The sequence below is a fragment of the Scardinius erythrophthalmus genome (genome assembly GCF_964197995.2).
Source record: "Scardinius erythrophthalmus genome assembly, chromosome: 19".
In the NCBI taxonomy this organism is placed as follows: domain Eukaryota; kingdom Metazoa; phylum Chordata; class Actinopteri; order Cypriniformes; family Leuciscidae; genus Scardinius; species Scardinius erythrophthalmus.
This window is the reverse complement of record NC_138239.1, coordinates 26,321,499-26,338,324: the sequence shown is the minus strand read 5'-3', so window position 1 is coordinate 26,338,324 and position 16,826 is coordinate 26,321,499. Positions and strand designations below refer to the sequence as shown.

At 38.8% G+C, this 16,826-nt stretch overlaps 1 protein-coding gene across 4 annotated transcripts in view; it reads right to left on the bottom strand.

Annotated features, from left to right (window-relative positions):
- The window catches only part of mipol1 (mirror-image polydactyly 1), a 94,438-nt gene that overhangs the window by 68,760 nt on the left and 8,852 nt on the right, over window positions 1-16,826 (bottom strand). For all 4 annotated transcript variants that reach the window (XM_081347727.1, XM_081347729.1, XM_081347726.1 and 1 more), the window contains exon 2: window positions 10,778-10,869. In XM_081347727.1, the coding sequence (XP_081203853.1) occupies window positions 10,778-10,787 (10 nt within the window). In that variant the 5' untranslated portion in view covers window positions 10,788-10,869. The remainder of the gene's footprint in view (window positions 1-10,777; window positions 10,870-16,826) is intronic.

Below are 16,826 nucleotides of genomic sequence, written 5' to 3'. Positions count from 1 at the left end.
AAAGATTAACTAATCAAAATCAAATCGAAATCCTCCAGGACCGTCAATGTCACTTCATCGAAGGTCTATAATTACACACTCTCTCAAATGAAAGCATAATTCCTCGCATTACTTGAAAATTCTCCAGGTAGGCCTTATGTTTCTTAGATGATGGAGACGTCTAGCAGGGAGAGTGGGATCTGTGAAGCAACGTAAAGCTCATTCTCAGAGCAGACGCAGTGATAATTGAATTGAGCCTGTGGGAATGAGCTAGCGCTAGCATCTCAGATCTCTCTGATGGATCCGTCCTCGGCCGCGATTCACTGATCCTCCTGCATTAACGGGGGAGGAAAAATGACCCTCCAAATCTGCCAGGATGAGTGCCTCAATTTCCCTATATCCAGCTAATTTGGGTGCGAGAAAAGCGTGAGCCATGCTAGGAATAAAGAAAACGCGTCCCCCACCCCACGACTGCCTTTAAACAGCACTGCTTCTGAATGAATAAAAGCAGGCAAAATGCCCCCCAAGATGTGCAATAGGATAAACCCTGAATGCTCTGTATTGTGCGTTTGATCCTGTCAATTATCAGTTATTATGACATGAGTGATATGATTCACACCACAAATAATTCAGCTTGGCATCAAGGCTTCACACAAATACTATCTGCAATCATTGCATAAGATTATAAAAATACGATATTAAAACGTGATGTTATTTCTCTTCGAGGTGAAAAGCTGTCGATATATCAGCATGACGGAGTTGAGTTTGTGGCAAAACCTTTTACAGTGCTTGCATGATTATATTGCTGTCTTTTACCGCATATGATTATTCATACTCAGAAAGTAGAACTTGAAGTGACATTCATTACAAGATGATAATATTTCAAAAATGCACCTGCACTGTTTTGCATTTTGTGACTTTCAGTTGAATAAAAGACCAGTCATATATTCCGTCATTGAAGATTTCTTAAAAAATGTTAAAATATCATCTCATCTTGTTCTCGTGAACCCAATGTTGTGTTTCGTTTCATCTCGTGAGCTAAGTGTATCGTTATACTCCTAATAATAAATATACGTATGTTTAATCCTATAATTCTGTGCATTGCAATAGTGAATACAGTTTTATTGCTCATATACCATGTTCATAGAAGAATGAGCTATAAAATGAACTCAGAGTTGTACTATTCATATCAAATTTGGAAATGGTGAAAGTTTTATTTAATGCTTTACATTCATGAGCTGGCCTTTGACCTCCAACCTCAATCACCCATTCAGACCACAGAATGCTGGTTTTGTATTAAGCTCTCTGTTGTACTGCCACCAATAACCTCTTAATATAATTCCTAGATTTCAAACAACCAAACGTTAAGGGGTACACTAAACTCAGTGTAGGGTTACATATTTGTACCAATATTTCTTAAACATTAGTTTTACCCCAATGCTTTCATTATGCAGAAAATTATTCGTTTCAATTCACCTGGAGCAAATTTTGCAGCTTTCGACAGCTTGATTCGCTGACAAAATCAAGATTGTCACAGTTGTTCATCAAAAAATCATTTTAAAAGGTCTGTATTTGTAAGCACTTAGACAAACAGCACATTTTATTTCAATTCTACAATTCGATGTCAAGAGTGAATATTTCAGCGATTGGATAATTCATCTGCTAAATGTAACCTCAAAATTGGCTGTGTAAATATGGACTAAGCTGAGATTTGCATTGGCTAACATTTGGGAGGGAGAACAGAGTTATTTAAGGATGAGCTTAATGCAGTCAAAGGCTCATATTTCTCATATTTCTAACACTGTTACACACTCACAGTTCTGGAGCACTCAATTCACGTTTTAACTGACGTCTGATTTTTCCCTCAATACTTCTTTAAAATCAAAAATATTTACTTTCCTGATGTATTTCCTGCAGAGGCGTTCCAAGTGTCATGATAAAAATAATCATTTCATTTGTCACCACCCTTGCTCATGTGCCGATCAAAATACTTCAACCGCATTCCTTTCCACATACGAGTTTAAAAGCATTTTAAATCGGGCACAGAAACATGTAAAAAACAAAGCCTTATTGTGGCAAGAAAGATTGTGAAACTAGTGCAAGGTGGCGTCACCAGCCGTGAGACTGTTATTACTCATCGAAGAGACGCCAAACAGGAGAGGTGGGGCTCAGTGAAAGAGTCAACTCAAGGTCAGCTGTCTTATGAAAGACATTCCGGCCAAGTGTTTCGCCTTCTCGACTCCGTGTCGCTTCTACCGAAAGCTGCGCAAGTTTCGACTCATTATCATTCTACGTACAGCCATTCTCCAATAAAAATGAACAGATGGGACTGCTTGTTATTGTGCATTTGTTACTGTTTCCTTAGAATGAATAGAATTGCTATGAATAATGGCTAAATAAATCAAATGTAATATAGTTTGTATGGAAAATGCATAAATGCAGATTATGAAATAAAGTGTAATGTGTTTTTTAGAGTGTTTCTTTGTGTGATTGATAAACATCAGTTCAAAATGTTGTTAACCTCGTTATAAAATTATTAATAATTAATATAATAACTAATTCAAAAGCAATTTCAAGTTAGGATTCCCAAATAATACAATCCTGATTAAAACAGTTTAGTTGAATGAACTATAAAACTAGCTGAGCAAATGCATTTTTTAAAGTTGGAGTCAAGTTAGGGTCAACTAAAAAATAACAATTCAAGTAACACTTTGAAAAGGGAAATTGAGTGAATGTAAAAAATCTGTGGATCTAAATAATAATAATTAGTTGAAGCTACTTGAAATTATTGTGTGCTCTCTCTCTCTCTCTCTCTCTATATATATATATCTTCTTTTTTTGGCATGTTTTGCACATTATACACAGCAATATCTATACATATATATCACCCATATCTACATTTACGGTCAAACGTTTTATTAACTAGTGATATTTTTTTACATTGATCAACTTTCAACTCAAAATGATGCTGAAGACATAATGGTATCAGAGAGACAGAATTTCAGTTCTTTAACAATCAATTTTCCTTGTTAACCATATCCACCAAAATATTTTAGTAATATGAGCTGATAAACCAATCAGATGGATAAATAGGACAATATTTGGCTTATTTTATGTTATCATATCAGCCGATAATCATATCCGCTTGGATGATAGACATACTAACAGCGATGTTCAATATGTAACCAGTCATTGGCCATTAAAAAGCCCATATTGGCTATTATTAGCCACTTTAAAAATATTCTGAAAGTTTCTTAGATTGTTTAAAGGAAATCAATTCATCAATATTAATTCATGGTTAAACAGTTGTAATAATTTCTGTAGTAACTGGCTGTTGGTGGAAACCTTTCCATTGTAATTTTTGTAAGGAGAATGAGAAAAAAAAGGCAAACTACTCAGATTCTTCAATTATTCTATTGACAACCCAGATATTCCAATCATTTCCCTAAACACCCATCAATGGAAAAACTTTCATATTAAGTAAAAATGTAACCCTGCTTTTTCAAAGCAACATTGAAAGGGCTACAAAATCCATCGTGATTGCTGAGCATGTCACCTCAGCGCCCGGCGCTAAAACACACACATAGCTACTGGTGCGAGGATCCTCAACAAACACATCTTCCTTTGTTCAGGAAATCCTTTCTCCAACACGAACTGCAAAGCTGAACTTTTGGCAATGCAGAAGCGTCAAATCCAAACAGAGCCTTTCTCTTTTTTTCACCCTTAAGGATGAGTGATGCTCGCGGTTTCGACCTGTCCTTCAAACAAACCGGCTTTAAACAGCGGGAGACTGAAGTGAGAAAACACTCCAGGACATTCCAGGGTTCTTTTCTAACTGGAGAACATTGGGGAACAAAGAAAGTTCATATAAATGAGTGATATTGGGAGATTGCAGGCACTTGGGCGACGTCGGTGCTACTGTGGGACACATGCGGAGAGGCTTGTGGGAGGTATTGTGTGTTCAGGGATGTACATCACTGCAAATATTTACAGAGCAGCTGATGTACAATAGAGGAATCACATGACTGTCTCTTCTCCAATACATGCTCACGTACATGTGCGCAGATCAAATCTACGCCAATGATGCTCTTCTCCAAAGAACGAACAAGTTATTAAGAACTTGGCACAAAGAGGACTAGCTTCACTGACCCACGGCTTCTTCCCACATAGAATCCGTATTTATGACCTTTTCTGTGCTGATCTTGAGGGAAATTAGTAATGAGCTCTATACTCTTATTAGCAGCTAAAAACATTATCAAATTTGACTAAATAATGAATAGATAAACATGCAAGAAATACAGAATTATGTAAATGACAGGCGGAAATCTGTGAGAGCGTATATGAGAGCAAAGCCATTTTTGTAGACTTTAAGACCTTTAAAGGGATAGTTCTCCCATCCATCCATCCATCCATCCATCCATCCATCCATCCAATGGGGTCCATCGACTCTTTGGTTACCCACATTCTTCAAAATATCTTCTTTTGGAGTTCAGCAGAAGAAAGAAATTCATACAGGTTTATAACGACTTGAGGGTGAGTAAATGATGACAGAATTTTCATTTTTGGGCGAACTATCCCTGTAATGGCAGGCCAAAGAATCTCTTAATAAATTCTCCAACTCAAGTGCCAATCATCTACTCCAACTGAGTGTTTCTGGTTGTCGCAGGTTTGTCTAAACATTCCCAAAATACAAGTGCGTAAAAAAGCAGTAAAAATGCCAGTCTGTGAAAGTGGCCCGTCATTGTTCGGCCGGCCTCCTTTGAGCGCGTGAATGTGTTGAAAAGCCGAGGGGAGGCCAGGGCAACAGGACCAGGCACTCCGTCCTCATTACCACTTGATGTTTGAACACAGTCCACAGGAGTGACCGTTTAAATTGCTCCCTGTTCAAACAGTTCCCAAGCATCTGTGGTTCACAGCAAAGTAAGCCTTGTTTGTTTTCCTCTCTGCTTCATGGGCCATCACTAGGTCGTCTGGAATCCTGCTCGCAACTGGGTGGCAGGAGTGTTAGCATCATTCGAGCGTCAGTCTGAAATCAGTACAGTTCTTAAGAGTTCATGGATCATCAGAGACCCTGTGATACTAACTCTAACAGAATTTGATTATTTCATAATTACAAAAACATCAGAGGGCAAAATATTTACTTACTGATTACCACAGATTAGTTCAAATAAGCCTGACAATCTTCATAACAAGATTCACATTCAGTAAAAACTTACATGGTAAAACTATTTAATTTCTATAGAAACTGTAACCGTTTCTATAAAGGTTTTTATAGTGTTTTGACATGCAAGTAAAGCAAGAGAGTTGCAATCTTGAAGGGATTGTTCAAAATCATTGAAAACACACACACAGACATAGACACACACACACACAAATCTTTCAAAATCTGTAGAGAACAGACTTGAGAGATGTGTCATATTTCTCCCCAAAATCAAAAGTAAATTGATTAAGTAAAATAGATTATTTAAGAAAATTATTATTTATAAAATGTATGAAAAAAATGACCATTAATAATTGTACATATTTTCTCCTAAATAAAACATAAAAATATAAAAAATATAAAACTAAAACTATATATTTAAATTGTCAAGTATTTTTACATTGACATATAACAACAATTTTTGCTGATTAAAATAAAAACAGCTACAGCTTTCATACAGCTATTTTACTATACTATACTGAGATGAGAAAGTAATTAGAATAACAAATGTGAAAGAATGAATAAAGTACATAAATAAATAAATAAATAAATAAATAAAATGTTAACATCCATTACATTAGAGAATTTGGAAAGAAAACTTGCTTAATTGAAACAACAAAGTCACAATGCAAAAACAATTCTAATGATCTTCATGCAAAATATAATTTCTTATTTTATCTTTTGATTTTAAGGTAAAATATGACTGGACATGTTTTCATAAGATTGACCCAAACATCCACAAAAATTCCTAATTTCGAGAACCTTTCAAGAGATGCCAACCTCTCGTTGGGTTTTATAGCTTGAGTCTTTGTATGTTTGTGAGTGCGTTGGCCTTTCTACTAGGTTTGTTTGGTTTCAGATCACAGTAACCAGGCTTCCACAGTTAAGCAGTGCCCATCCTAGGTCTATTCCTTAAACCAACACAGAAACACAAAAGAGGAGGACAGAGCCCTGAGGAATCCCTCTGTCACTGGTGGACCACCCACTTAGGGAGCAGACAAGCCTGTTCGGCCACACGGCACTCCATTCTAGGGATTTTGAACTTCAATGGGACCCACAAGGAAGCCGCGAATGGGTCGCCAACGCGCCTCTTGCTCTCCGTGAAGCCAAGCACGGCTGAGAGGGAGTGAGACGTGATATCAGGGTGGGTGGCTGTCGGAAAAGCCGAAAAAGACCACACTGTACCGGCGTAAACAGAGGCGAGCTGATGGGACCAAACAGTATGTTTCCTGCCCGGACGGCCCGCACAGGGGGAGGGGGGGTGTGACGGGTTATGTCAAAGGTCGATCCACCTGCTAAGAACAAAGCTTGTTGAGACTGTAGCCCTATTTCTGCTCTTGTAAGGAAGGCCAATTCAACTCCATAGGGAACTTAGCGTGTTTGTTATGATGGACTTGGTGTGTGCTTTGAATTTGGACTGCAAAAGGACAGTTTACCCATGCAAGAAAACAATCCACCATCTCAGTTGTAATAACACAACCCAGTCTACAGCAGTCAGCTTATCCCAAACTACGTCAGACAAACAAAATCAGCAGGGTAACAGACACAAGAGAAATACAGTCTCATTGGCGTGAAACGCAATATGGGGTCAAAGATGCAGTCAACCTTATTTTACTGTTCCATGCCACTATGAAAACAATCAGAAAGTGAAGCAACTATTCAATGGCTGATATTGATATCTAAACAGCAAGGAGATCAAAGACTGATACAATTTTGCTATATAGCTATATTTCACTATTTCATGAGATGCATACAGTTTCTGACTTATTTTGCACAAAAAAAAAAAAAAAAAAAATCATATGTGTATTTGTAATCCATCTAATGACACTGCTGTTGGTAGATTTGACACAAAGCAGCACTAAAACTTTCGTTAATTTCCAGGCTTTCATAGATATTGACCATAAAAAATGTCAAAACGTCTCAAAAAGCCAGATTTATAACACATATAATCATCTCACATATCTAATTCATGTAAAAAGTGTAATAAATAAATAAATCTAAAATTATTTAAGATTTGGGCACTTTCAAACTTGGACTAAAAAAGTGAAATTAATGTAAAGCACTTGAGGTCTGTTCAAAACACCAGATCTAATGAAATTAGATTAATTATAACTTAAAGATATGTTATACGAGCTGCAAGAATGAAAAAGTCTATGCCTGCATATGATAGTCCTTCTAAAGAAATATCACTTTTACAAACCAATATTAATGTTTATTTAATGACAGTTATAAAAACAGTTCTGGTTTACTAGTTTGATTGTCAAGTGGTTTATTTAGTCAAACCTCACCTTCCTCCCCTATTTGTCCCACTCCAACTGTCATTGATCACTAAAAAGAATTCAAATTTTATGATTCATGATTATGAAACATGGACACATTCATGGACATCAATCACTTCACTGAATTAATAATTATATCCTTACAATCCATCTGTTTTCAAATGCACATCATTTGAATATCACAACAATGATGTCTGTCAAAAAATAACATGCACAATACATGGTTGATTTACGCAAACCACGCTACTGGATTATCGCTTTCCAAGAAGAGGAAGAAAATGGCGGCCTGAGCAGCTTCAACATGCTGTCTATTAGAGACGATAACATGCATAATACATAACGCACGCGAGTATAAATTTGTTCCTCACTCGCTGAAATTGAATCGGAATGATCTGGGAAATGAGTGAAATACTTCACACTGCATGCTAAAGAGAATAAACTGAAAATGTTACCCGACTTTGCTGGGTTAATGAACATCATTTAGCATGTGTTGTTTTTTTTTGACGGACAATTTTTATACACAAACTACGCATTCTGATTCAGACATTCCTGATTTGAATATTACGTTCTACTCTCGAGTGATTTTTTTTTATAATTTTGGCAGTAGATGAACTGTTAAATGACTGATCTTGAGATGAGTCCCTGTAGTCGTCCAATTTGACTCTCATTTGCTGATGCTTGACAGGTGATTTTTATAAAATGTAGTTATAACTACCTTCTCAGTTTAAAAGATTAAGGCAATTATCAAAGTTTGATAAAATGTTTAGTTTTCCAATAAAAAAGGATAATTTTTTTTACATGATTTTTTACATTTAATTACCACTTGGCTGATTTAATTTGACTCCTATGGAACTGTTCTACTACACTCGCAAACAGTGCTGATAATGCTTATCAATCCTTATGTTCATATTCATTCACTAAATAGAATTAAATTAGTAATGTGCTTCTTGTTTTGGAGGAGCATGCACATTGTCATGTTGATGTCGACTAACTGCCACTTGAATCTCCAGTGACTGAACGCACTTTCTCAGTTGTAAAGGATTATAACCTTAAAATAAACACATTTAAGCTAGCTGAAAAAGCATAAATTGGGTGTGTTCAATGCTTCATGCTTATCTGACACTAAAAAGAAAGCAAATGGCTTCAACACAGGTGAAGCTTCCCACAAAAAAACCCAGACAGATCATATCAATGATCGTTAAATATATATGCTTGAATCTGTGAGTGGCAGACATAATGTCTGTCACAAACCCATAAAATCAGGCACGCAGCCATATACCCACAGGCACACATAAACACACGCACAAACGCTTGGTGTCTGTGATATCAGGATACATGCTAAGTAGATCCTGTTCCAGGTCTTGGCCTCCACCCATCACTAGGATGTAACGCTTTGGGTTGGGCTCTTCTTCTGCAGGATGTGTCAGCACATCAGAGAAACAGCTAGCCTGGCATTAACTCCAAAAAAACAAACAAGCCACGCAGAGGTCATGCCATGAAGGATCGAACCTCATCGGCAGCCTTTACAGTGTTTGAGAGTGAGTGACTGATGCTCATATGAGGATCGGTGAAGCTCTACACCATATATGCACAGATTAGACCATACAATAGTGACTAGACAGTGCCAATGCAAAGCATAAAGAGGAAGCAATATCACTACACAACAAATCAATTATACATGCAACGTATAAAATTTCTGTCCCAAGTACTTTCTGCCGTTCAGAAGTTAGGGGTTTGTAAGATTTTGAAAGGTTTTTTGAAAGAAGTCTCACCAAGGCTGCATTTGTTTGATCATAAATACAGTAAAACAGTAATATTCTGAAATATTATTACAATTTCAAACAACTGTTGTCTATTTTAACCCCTTAACTGTCAGTGGCCTTCTAGCGAGCTGCTTGACGCTCTTTTTTAATTGCCTTTTTGTCCCATCACTTATTTTATTAATCATCATAAATTAGGTATCATTCAAAATTATGTATCATTCAAAAGCTGACACCATCAGTACTCATTCTGTGAAAACCATTTTGAAATCAGACATTGTCTTACCATGGAAACGGTACTTAAATTTGTTTCAGCGGCTCCTCCTCCCTATTGGGTGGTGTCATGCTTCATATTACAACATTTACTGCACTATTTAATAATCAAAACTTATTCTAATCTTGACAAAAAACCTATCATTGGAAAAGTCTGAGACTCAAGGTTCCATATATGGTGACTGTTTTGTGATAGAAGTGATATTTTGATAGAAATGTATTAATTTGTGACAGGAGAAATTCATTGGAATGTGGGTGACACCCGGTGGCTATTTTTGGTGCATCGCCTAAACAAAATCTCATAGGAACTTCAGTTTTTGTGATATCAACTTCAAATTTGGAACACCACATGGAAAGACATATGGCTTTGATTTTATAGCATTTAAGAGTAAAAATGATTTTGTAAAATATATACTTTGTATAAAATATTTTCTTTAGTACAGTACATTTGCTTTATAATAAATTTAAACTTCTATAACTTTACACTTTCAATAATCTGCTGAGTGTCTTATAAAACAAAAAGTGACTGTAGATCCATATTCCAAGGCAATCTTGAATTACAACCATTTAAAGGGACAGTTCAGCCCAAAATGAAAATTCTGTAATCATTTACTCACCCTCAAGTTGTTCCAAACCTGTATGAGTTTCTTTCTTCTGCACAAAAGAAGATATTTTGAAGATTGTCAGTAACTAAACAGTTTATGGGCCCCATTGACTTCCATAGTATATTTTTTTCCTACTATGGAAGTCAATGAGACCCAGAAACTGCCTGGTTACTGACATTCTTCTAAATATCTTCCTTTCTGTTCAGCAGAAGAAAGAAATTCATACAGGTTTGAAACAACATGAGGGTGAGTATATGATGACAGAATTTTCATTTTAAAGTGAACTATTCCTTTAAAACTTTAAAGCTTTTTGAAGTTGACAATCCAAATATATGTATATTTCTTTGGACCCTTTGATACTTGGCTGTTTTCAGAAAAAAAGACAATGAATACTTATTGCAATATTTAAGCCTAATACAATGAAGAAATACCACAGCACTAAGCAATGAAGACAGCGTTCACGGCCATCTGATATGATAAGGATGCCCTCTAGTGCGCAGATTTAAGAATGCACTGTCCTCTAGTGGTATGAATATATTGGTCTCACATTTTGAAAGTTACCTTATCAATAACAAATAAGGATATTGTCCTATTATATTCTCAAGTTCAGTCCATCACTAAGATTCAACCACAACAAAACCCAAAAAGGCATACAAAGGACAGCATTCTCTTCATACTCACCTCTGTACATATCAAACAGTGAATCCTTTAGTTCTTGTTTGTGAATCCATGATAGCTGATGCAGTTCCTCCTCACTCTCTGAACAGCTCTCCCTTAAAACGAACAGAGGACATGTATCAATAACTCATTGCTGTTCAAGTACTTCAATTCAAGTAGCCTACTTGAGCTCAGTGTTTTAGTTCTGGTCATATGTTTACTAGTTCTCAGAGTGGGTTAGACTAATCTTTTCTGCAATGTCCTTATGAGCTAAGGGATTACATACCAAAAGCTGTGTGTTTGTGTGTGTGTGTGTGTGTGTGTGTGTGTGTGTGTGTGTGTGTGTGTGTGTGTGTGTGTGTGTGTGTGTGTGTGTGTGTGTGTGTGTGTGTGTGTGTATGACCAGCCAAACAATTACTTTACTTTCTGCAAAAAACAAACAAACATCAAAGTAGCAGCTACATTCATGAATGGGTTCCTCTGATGTTCCATATTTCTCCAAAGCACAGGGTTACTGTGTGATGATGACTACAGTAACCCTATATGATCAAGTGCATCTTAGCATGCAATTATTTATGCAGATGATGAAATGGGCAAAAATACATGAAGGCCCAGACAAAACAGGACTGTGTGACGAAAACAGCCCAAATGTTCAAACAAAACAAATCCAATGACTATTAAAACAATCAAAACACCACAGATTAGAGTTCCTAGGATTTCCTTTTATTTATAGGTCTTGTGTATAATGTAGGCAAGGGGTATTAAATATGTAAAAGTTAGGGCTGGAAATTGACACAAATTTCACGATTTGATTCAATTTCAATTCACAATCTTGCGATTTGATCAGATTCTGATTTCGATTAATTGGAGTATGCATCCCCAGGTACTATAATATTAAAGGTTAAAATTAGTGTATTTTTATAGGTTACTTTAAACTGCACATTAGGAAATTTTTATAATAATAATAATAATTTTATAGTTATAACCTTTTAACTATTTTTTTTTAATATAAACATTTAAATGGTAGCTGTCATAATAACATAATGGATTTATTCAAACACATTAAATATTAAAGAACAGGTGTAGAGTAAAGTAAAAGTAAAAATACAATGAATATACAAAATAGTACATATTTAGCAAAATGCTCCTCTCTATAGGTCATTTTTCTAGCCAACTATCAAGTTTATGAACATTGAATAACTTTTTTGAAGTAAATGTAACATTACATGACATTGTTTGCAAGCTATTTTGTTTACCTTTTTCTGCATTTGAAACAATGTTTGAGCGATTGCATGAGACATAGTACAGATTTCGGAAAGTTCGAAAAGTCCGAAACCATAGTGGATGTTATCGAGTGCACTCATTCAATGCCACAATGCACTGCAATAACGAGTGTTCAAACGATGTACGCTCAACGGCTAGAGAATAACCATAATGCACTGTGAGAGTCCCCCCATCCTAACCCCAACAAGAAGAGTTAGGATTGCAGGAAGTGCAGCAGATAGTCTTACCTGCTGGCAAAACTTGCCCATGAAAATGCATTATCTGGAAATGTAAGTATAAAAAAAAAAAAAAAAAAAAAAATACCACCACATTACAAAGTACTTTTTCAGTCAGTGGGGTCAGGATTTTGTAAATCGTGTCATACATGTCAATTGGCGAGTAAACCCAATCGGAAAAACCTGCCTGCACCACTCTGCCCTAATTTCAGTTGTAAATGACAAGTTTGAGCACTTAACTGTTGACTGTGTTGGATAGTTGCCCAAGGCTAAATAGGGACAACAATATATTTTGACCAACATGTGCACTGAGATTGGTTTCCACGAGGCTGTTCCATTATGCACATTTTAAAGCTAAGGTTGTGGTAAAAGAACTGCTCAAATTCTGTACTACTTTTGGATTGCCAAAAGAAATTCAGATGAGTGAATGTGCGTCAAACTTTACTTCTAAGGTTTTTAAGAAGTCTCTAGAAATGCTTGGTTAAGCCACCAAATGTACACTGCATATATGGGTTACCACACTTGGCCATATATGTCACTTTTTTTTACAGAATGAATCTACAGAAGCATGTGATAATGTAGACAGAGTTTGAGTATATGCTGCACAATGGACTGGCTGTGCCCAGCTAATGTCCTTGGAGCTCCACTGCTTGCTTGTCCAAAAACCTCGATCATTTGCAATGATTATTAGAAGGTCAACAATTTCACACCGGGTAGTTATAGGAACTTAGTTATAAGAACTAGTGACCAGGGTGGTTCTCCGAGAACTAAATGTTACCCTAGGGCCATTTTCCTGGTTGCGTTCGCAACGTCAGTAGAAACTCTAAAGTGACGTGTTGTTGTGACTTTTATTTTGACGGCGCCGTGGACATTTTTTTTGACGCCACTGATAACGGCAGAGCCTGAGCACACATCGCTCCCATTCTCAGACTTCATTAGTTTACGGTCTGTTTAACAGTCCTATCAAATATACTGCATTATTAGATAGAACTGTTACACAAAGAAAATAAACAGTATATGAAAAAGTATTACCGTTTGCCATGGGGTTGATCCCCAATGTCACTAGCGGAGCAGAAATACATAATCATGTTTGGCTTGGTCCCCTCAAAGTCGCATTGGATTTTCTTCTTGGCGTAAAGGTTGAGAGGTACAATCTCTCAGTTTTCAATGTTTTTAGAGTTATTTTTTGGAGTAAATATATACTTATATAGGCTATAATCTGTGTGTGTACACTACTTTTTTTTAAATGGTGAGTGCCTTTTTTTGCGTGTGTCCGGACAATAAGCATACACTACATTACATCACTGGTAGTTCCTATTGTGTTGGGTTAGAACTTACTCTGAAGTAGGAGCTAATTTAGTTCCCCCAATTGTGCCCAGATTCTGCTGTGCGAAGAACATGCCAAAAAAGCTGGGTACTTCCACCATTAGTTCTAGGAACTGTGAAAAGGTTCCTCCTGTGCCCCTATAGTAACGCCTAACTGCTACTTCCTTGACACAAAATCTTGCCAAATGTGAGTTTGCAGAAGGAATTGTTATGTACTCAGGTAAGCAGGTAGGTCAGGTTGTGGTTAAACCTGTTGAGGCAAAAATTTCCACCATACTTGAATTCCTTGTACCATCATGTAACAAACGAGAATTGAGAAGTTTCCTTGGTATGAGTGGATATTATCAAGATTACTGTCCCAATTCATCTGCCCTATTTCTCCTCTTACAGATCATACAAATAGAAGGTTTTTAATGGACCAATGACTGTCAACTTGTATTTCATGCTGCCAAAGACCTCTCTCTGCTTCAAACTTTAAAATGCCTTTTAGACTACAAGTGGATGCAAGTGGTAAGGGAGCTGGTGTGGTATGATTTCAGGAGGATGAGTACCATACTGAACATCCTGTTTCCTACTTTTCTAAAAAGTTCTTCAAGACCCAGCAGAGCTATAGTGTCATTGAAAAGGAAGCTCTGGCTCTGTTGTTTGCTCTTCAACATTTTGATGTGTACTCGGGGACGAGTACATTCGTTGACAATTTCCACTGAAACAGGAAGCTAAGCCGGAACATATTGAATGGCTCCTCCCCCTTTTTCAAATAACCAATAGTGTTTAGTTTACCTCACAGACAGCAAGACATACTTAAAAGCACGTTGGATTCAATAGTAGAGGTGTGAATAAATTCTAGCCATTTCATTCTTAAGCAACATACAGTTGGAAAACGGAATAAAACTCAAGCGGTTTGAGCAACCGAACTCACATCTCCAACCCATATTGCTCCATAACGTGTCAACGGGTGCTTTGGTCAGGTGTTATTTATAGCATAGGGGGCGGGATGCTTTAGATTCATAAGAGCATTTGATTGGACAGAAGATGTGATGAGAAGCTGAAGTCCGTGGTGATGTCATAAAAATCCATGATCCATTTTAGCGGAAGTGAGAGACTGTAAGTGTCAGGTGGAAGTAGAGAGGACTCAAATGCAGGAAACAAGGGCTTTTATTAATAATAAAAATAAAACAAAATACAAACAAAAACTAGTCAAGTCAAGTCAAGACACAGGAGGGACATAACAGGGTAAAGTTACAACGAAGAACCAGCACAGAACTGCAAACACAGGAAGAATAAATAGGGAGAGCAAACAAAGCAGGTAACGAGGAAGGACAGGTAGGGCAAATTAATGAATAATCAGGTAACAAGATGGGAGGGGCTAGACAATCGACAGGAGAGCACATGGCACAAGGAAACACATGACAAGCCATGTGCTCACACACCAAACATGACAAAAACACAAGCACATGACCAGTAAAATAAATCACAAGCCATGTGCTCAAACAAAACTAGACATGAACACACAGCTAATGAGAACACTCATAAGCCACGTGTTCACACAAAACATGACAACATGAAAGCACACAGCCAGTGTAAAACATAAGCTGCGTGCTACACAGTACAAGAGAAAAAAATGACATGAAGGCACATGAAACAAGGCACACAGACAAGACAAAACAGGAGTGTCAGGGCTCTGTCACAAAACCAAGAAATAGACTAGAGAGAAGTGACAGAACCCTGACACTACCCCTCCTCTAAAGGGACGCCACCTGGCGAGGGGAGCCAAGTCAGTGCTGGCATGACGGGCTAGGAAGTGACCAGGGAGGGACGGGAGGGTTTAGCCAGGGAGGCTCAGGCAGGGCTAGAGCCCTGGCAGAAGGCCAGGGTGGTGCTGGAGGGATGACCAGACGGGCTCCGGCTGATCTGGAATCCTGGCAGAGAGCCAGGGCGGTGCCGGAGGGACAGACCAGGGAGACTTCGGCGTGTCTGGATTCCTGGCAGAGGGTCAGGGCGATAGGGATTAGGATTTGTGCCAGAGGGACAGACCAGACATGCTCCGACAGTTCTGGAGTGATGGCTGAGGGCCAGGGTGGTGCAGGGAGTTTTGGGTGGAGCAGGCATTAAAGGCAGCATTGGCGGAGCGAGCAGGACAAGGAGCTTGGGCGGCGCCGGCAGGGCAAGGAGCTTGGGCAGTGCCAGCAGGACAAGGAGCCTGGGGACAGCCTTTGGGCCGACAGCAGGCTTTGGGATGGCCTCCGGGCCTTGTGGGACGCAGGAAGCCCTCCTCCTTCTCCGTTTCCAAGAGCGAGGCAATGCTGCAGCCTCTTCGACCACCACTGGGGAGGCTGCAGCCTTTTTGGCCACCACTGGGGGCACGACAGGGAGAGCGGACGGCTCTGGGTCGACAGCGGGCTGCTTCTGTGAGAGCGGGCGGCTCAATGACAGCAATGGGCTGCTCGGGGACGGTAGCTGGCTGCTCAGGGACGACCTCTGGGATGGTAGCTGGCTGCTCAGGGTGACAGACTGGTCCGTGGTCAGTAGAACCCATGTGTTTCCTCCAGGCATGCAGGATGGCCAATGCATAGAAGGCAAAGACAGCCCTCTTGGCCATGGTGGGAATGACGGGGAGAGCATGCAGCTCTATCACCTCGGGGACCAACGGATCCGGGAGCTCTGGGACCACAGGACATGGGGGCTATGGGACCACCGGACCAGGTGAAACAGAGGAAGAACTCTTCCTCCGCTTGCGAGGGCGAGGCTGTGGGAAGGAGCTTACCGCCTCTGGGGCCACTGTAGCCTCTTCGGCCGACTCTGTAGGCCACCCTCCTCTACACAGTTATATACATACCCCACAAACAGCCAGAATGACAGTATCCCCAGCATTCCCATCCCCCAGGCACGGACAGGCTCATTAAGGCTTTTGTTGAAAAGGTCCTTGATTTTGAGCCCCTCCGCTACAAAAATGAACTGGTGAGCAAACTTCTTTACATTGGCTCCCCCATGTCAAAGAGAAAGGAGTTTGCTACGTTGATCCATCTGCTGAGCGGAGGGGCAGGGAGATGGGAAAAGGAATTTTCTGCTGAGTCCTCTTTTGGCTGGTTTGTTCTATCAGGTTTTGGGTAGGTGGAAGTAGCAAGGACTCAAGTGCAGGAAACAAGGGCTTTTTATTGACTTGACTTGACTTGACTTGACTTGACTTGACTTGACTTGACTTGACTTGACTTGACTTGACTTGACTTGACTTGACTTGACTTGACTTG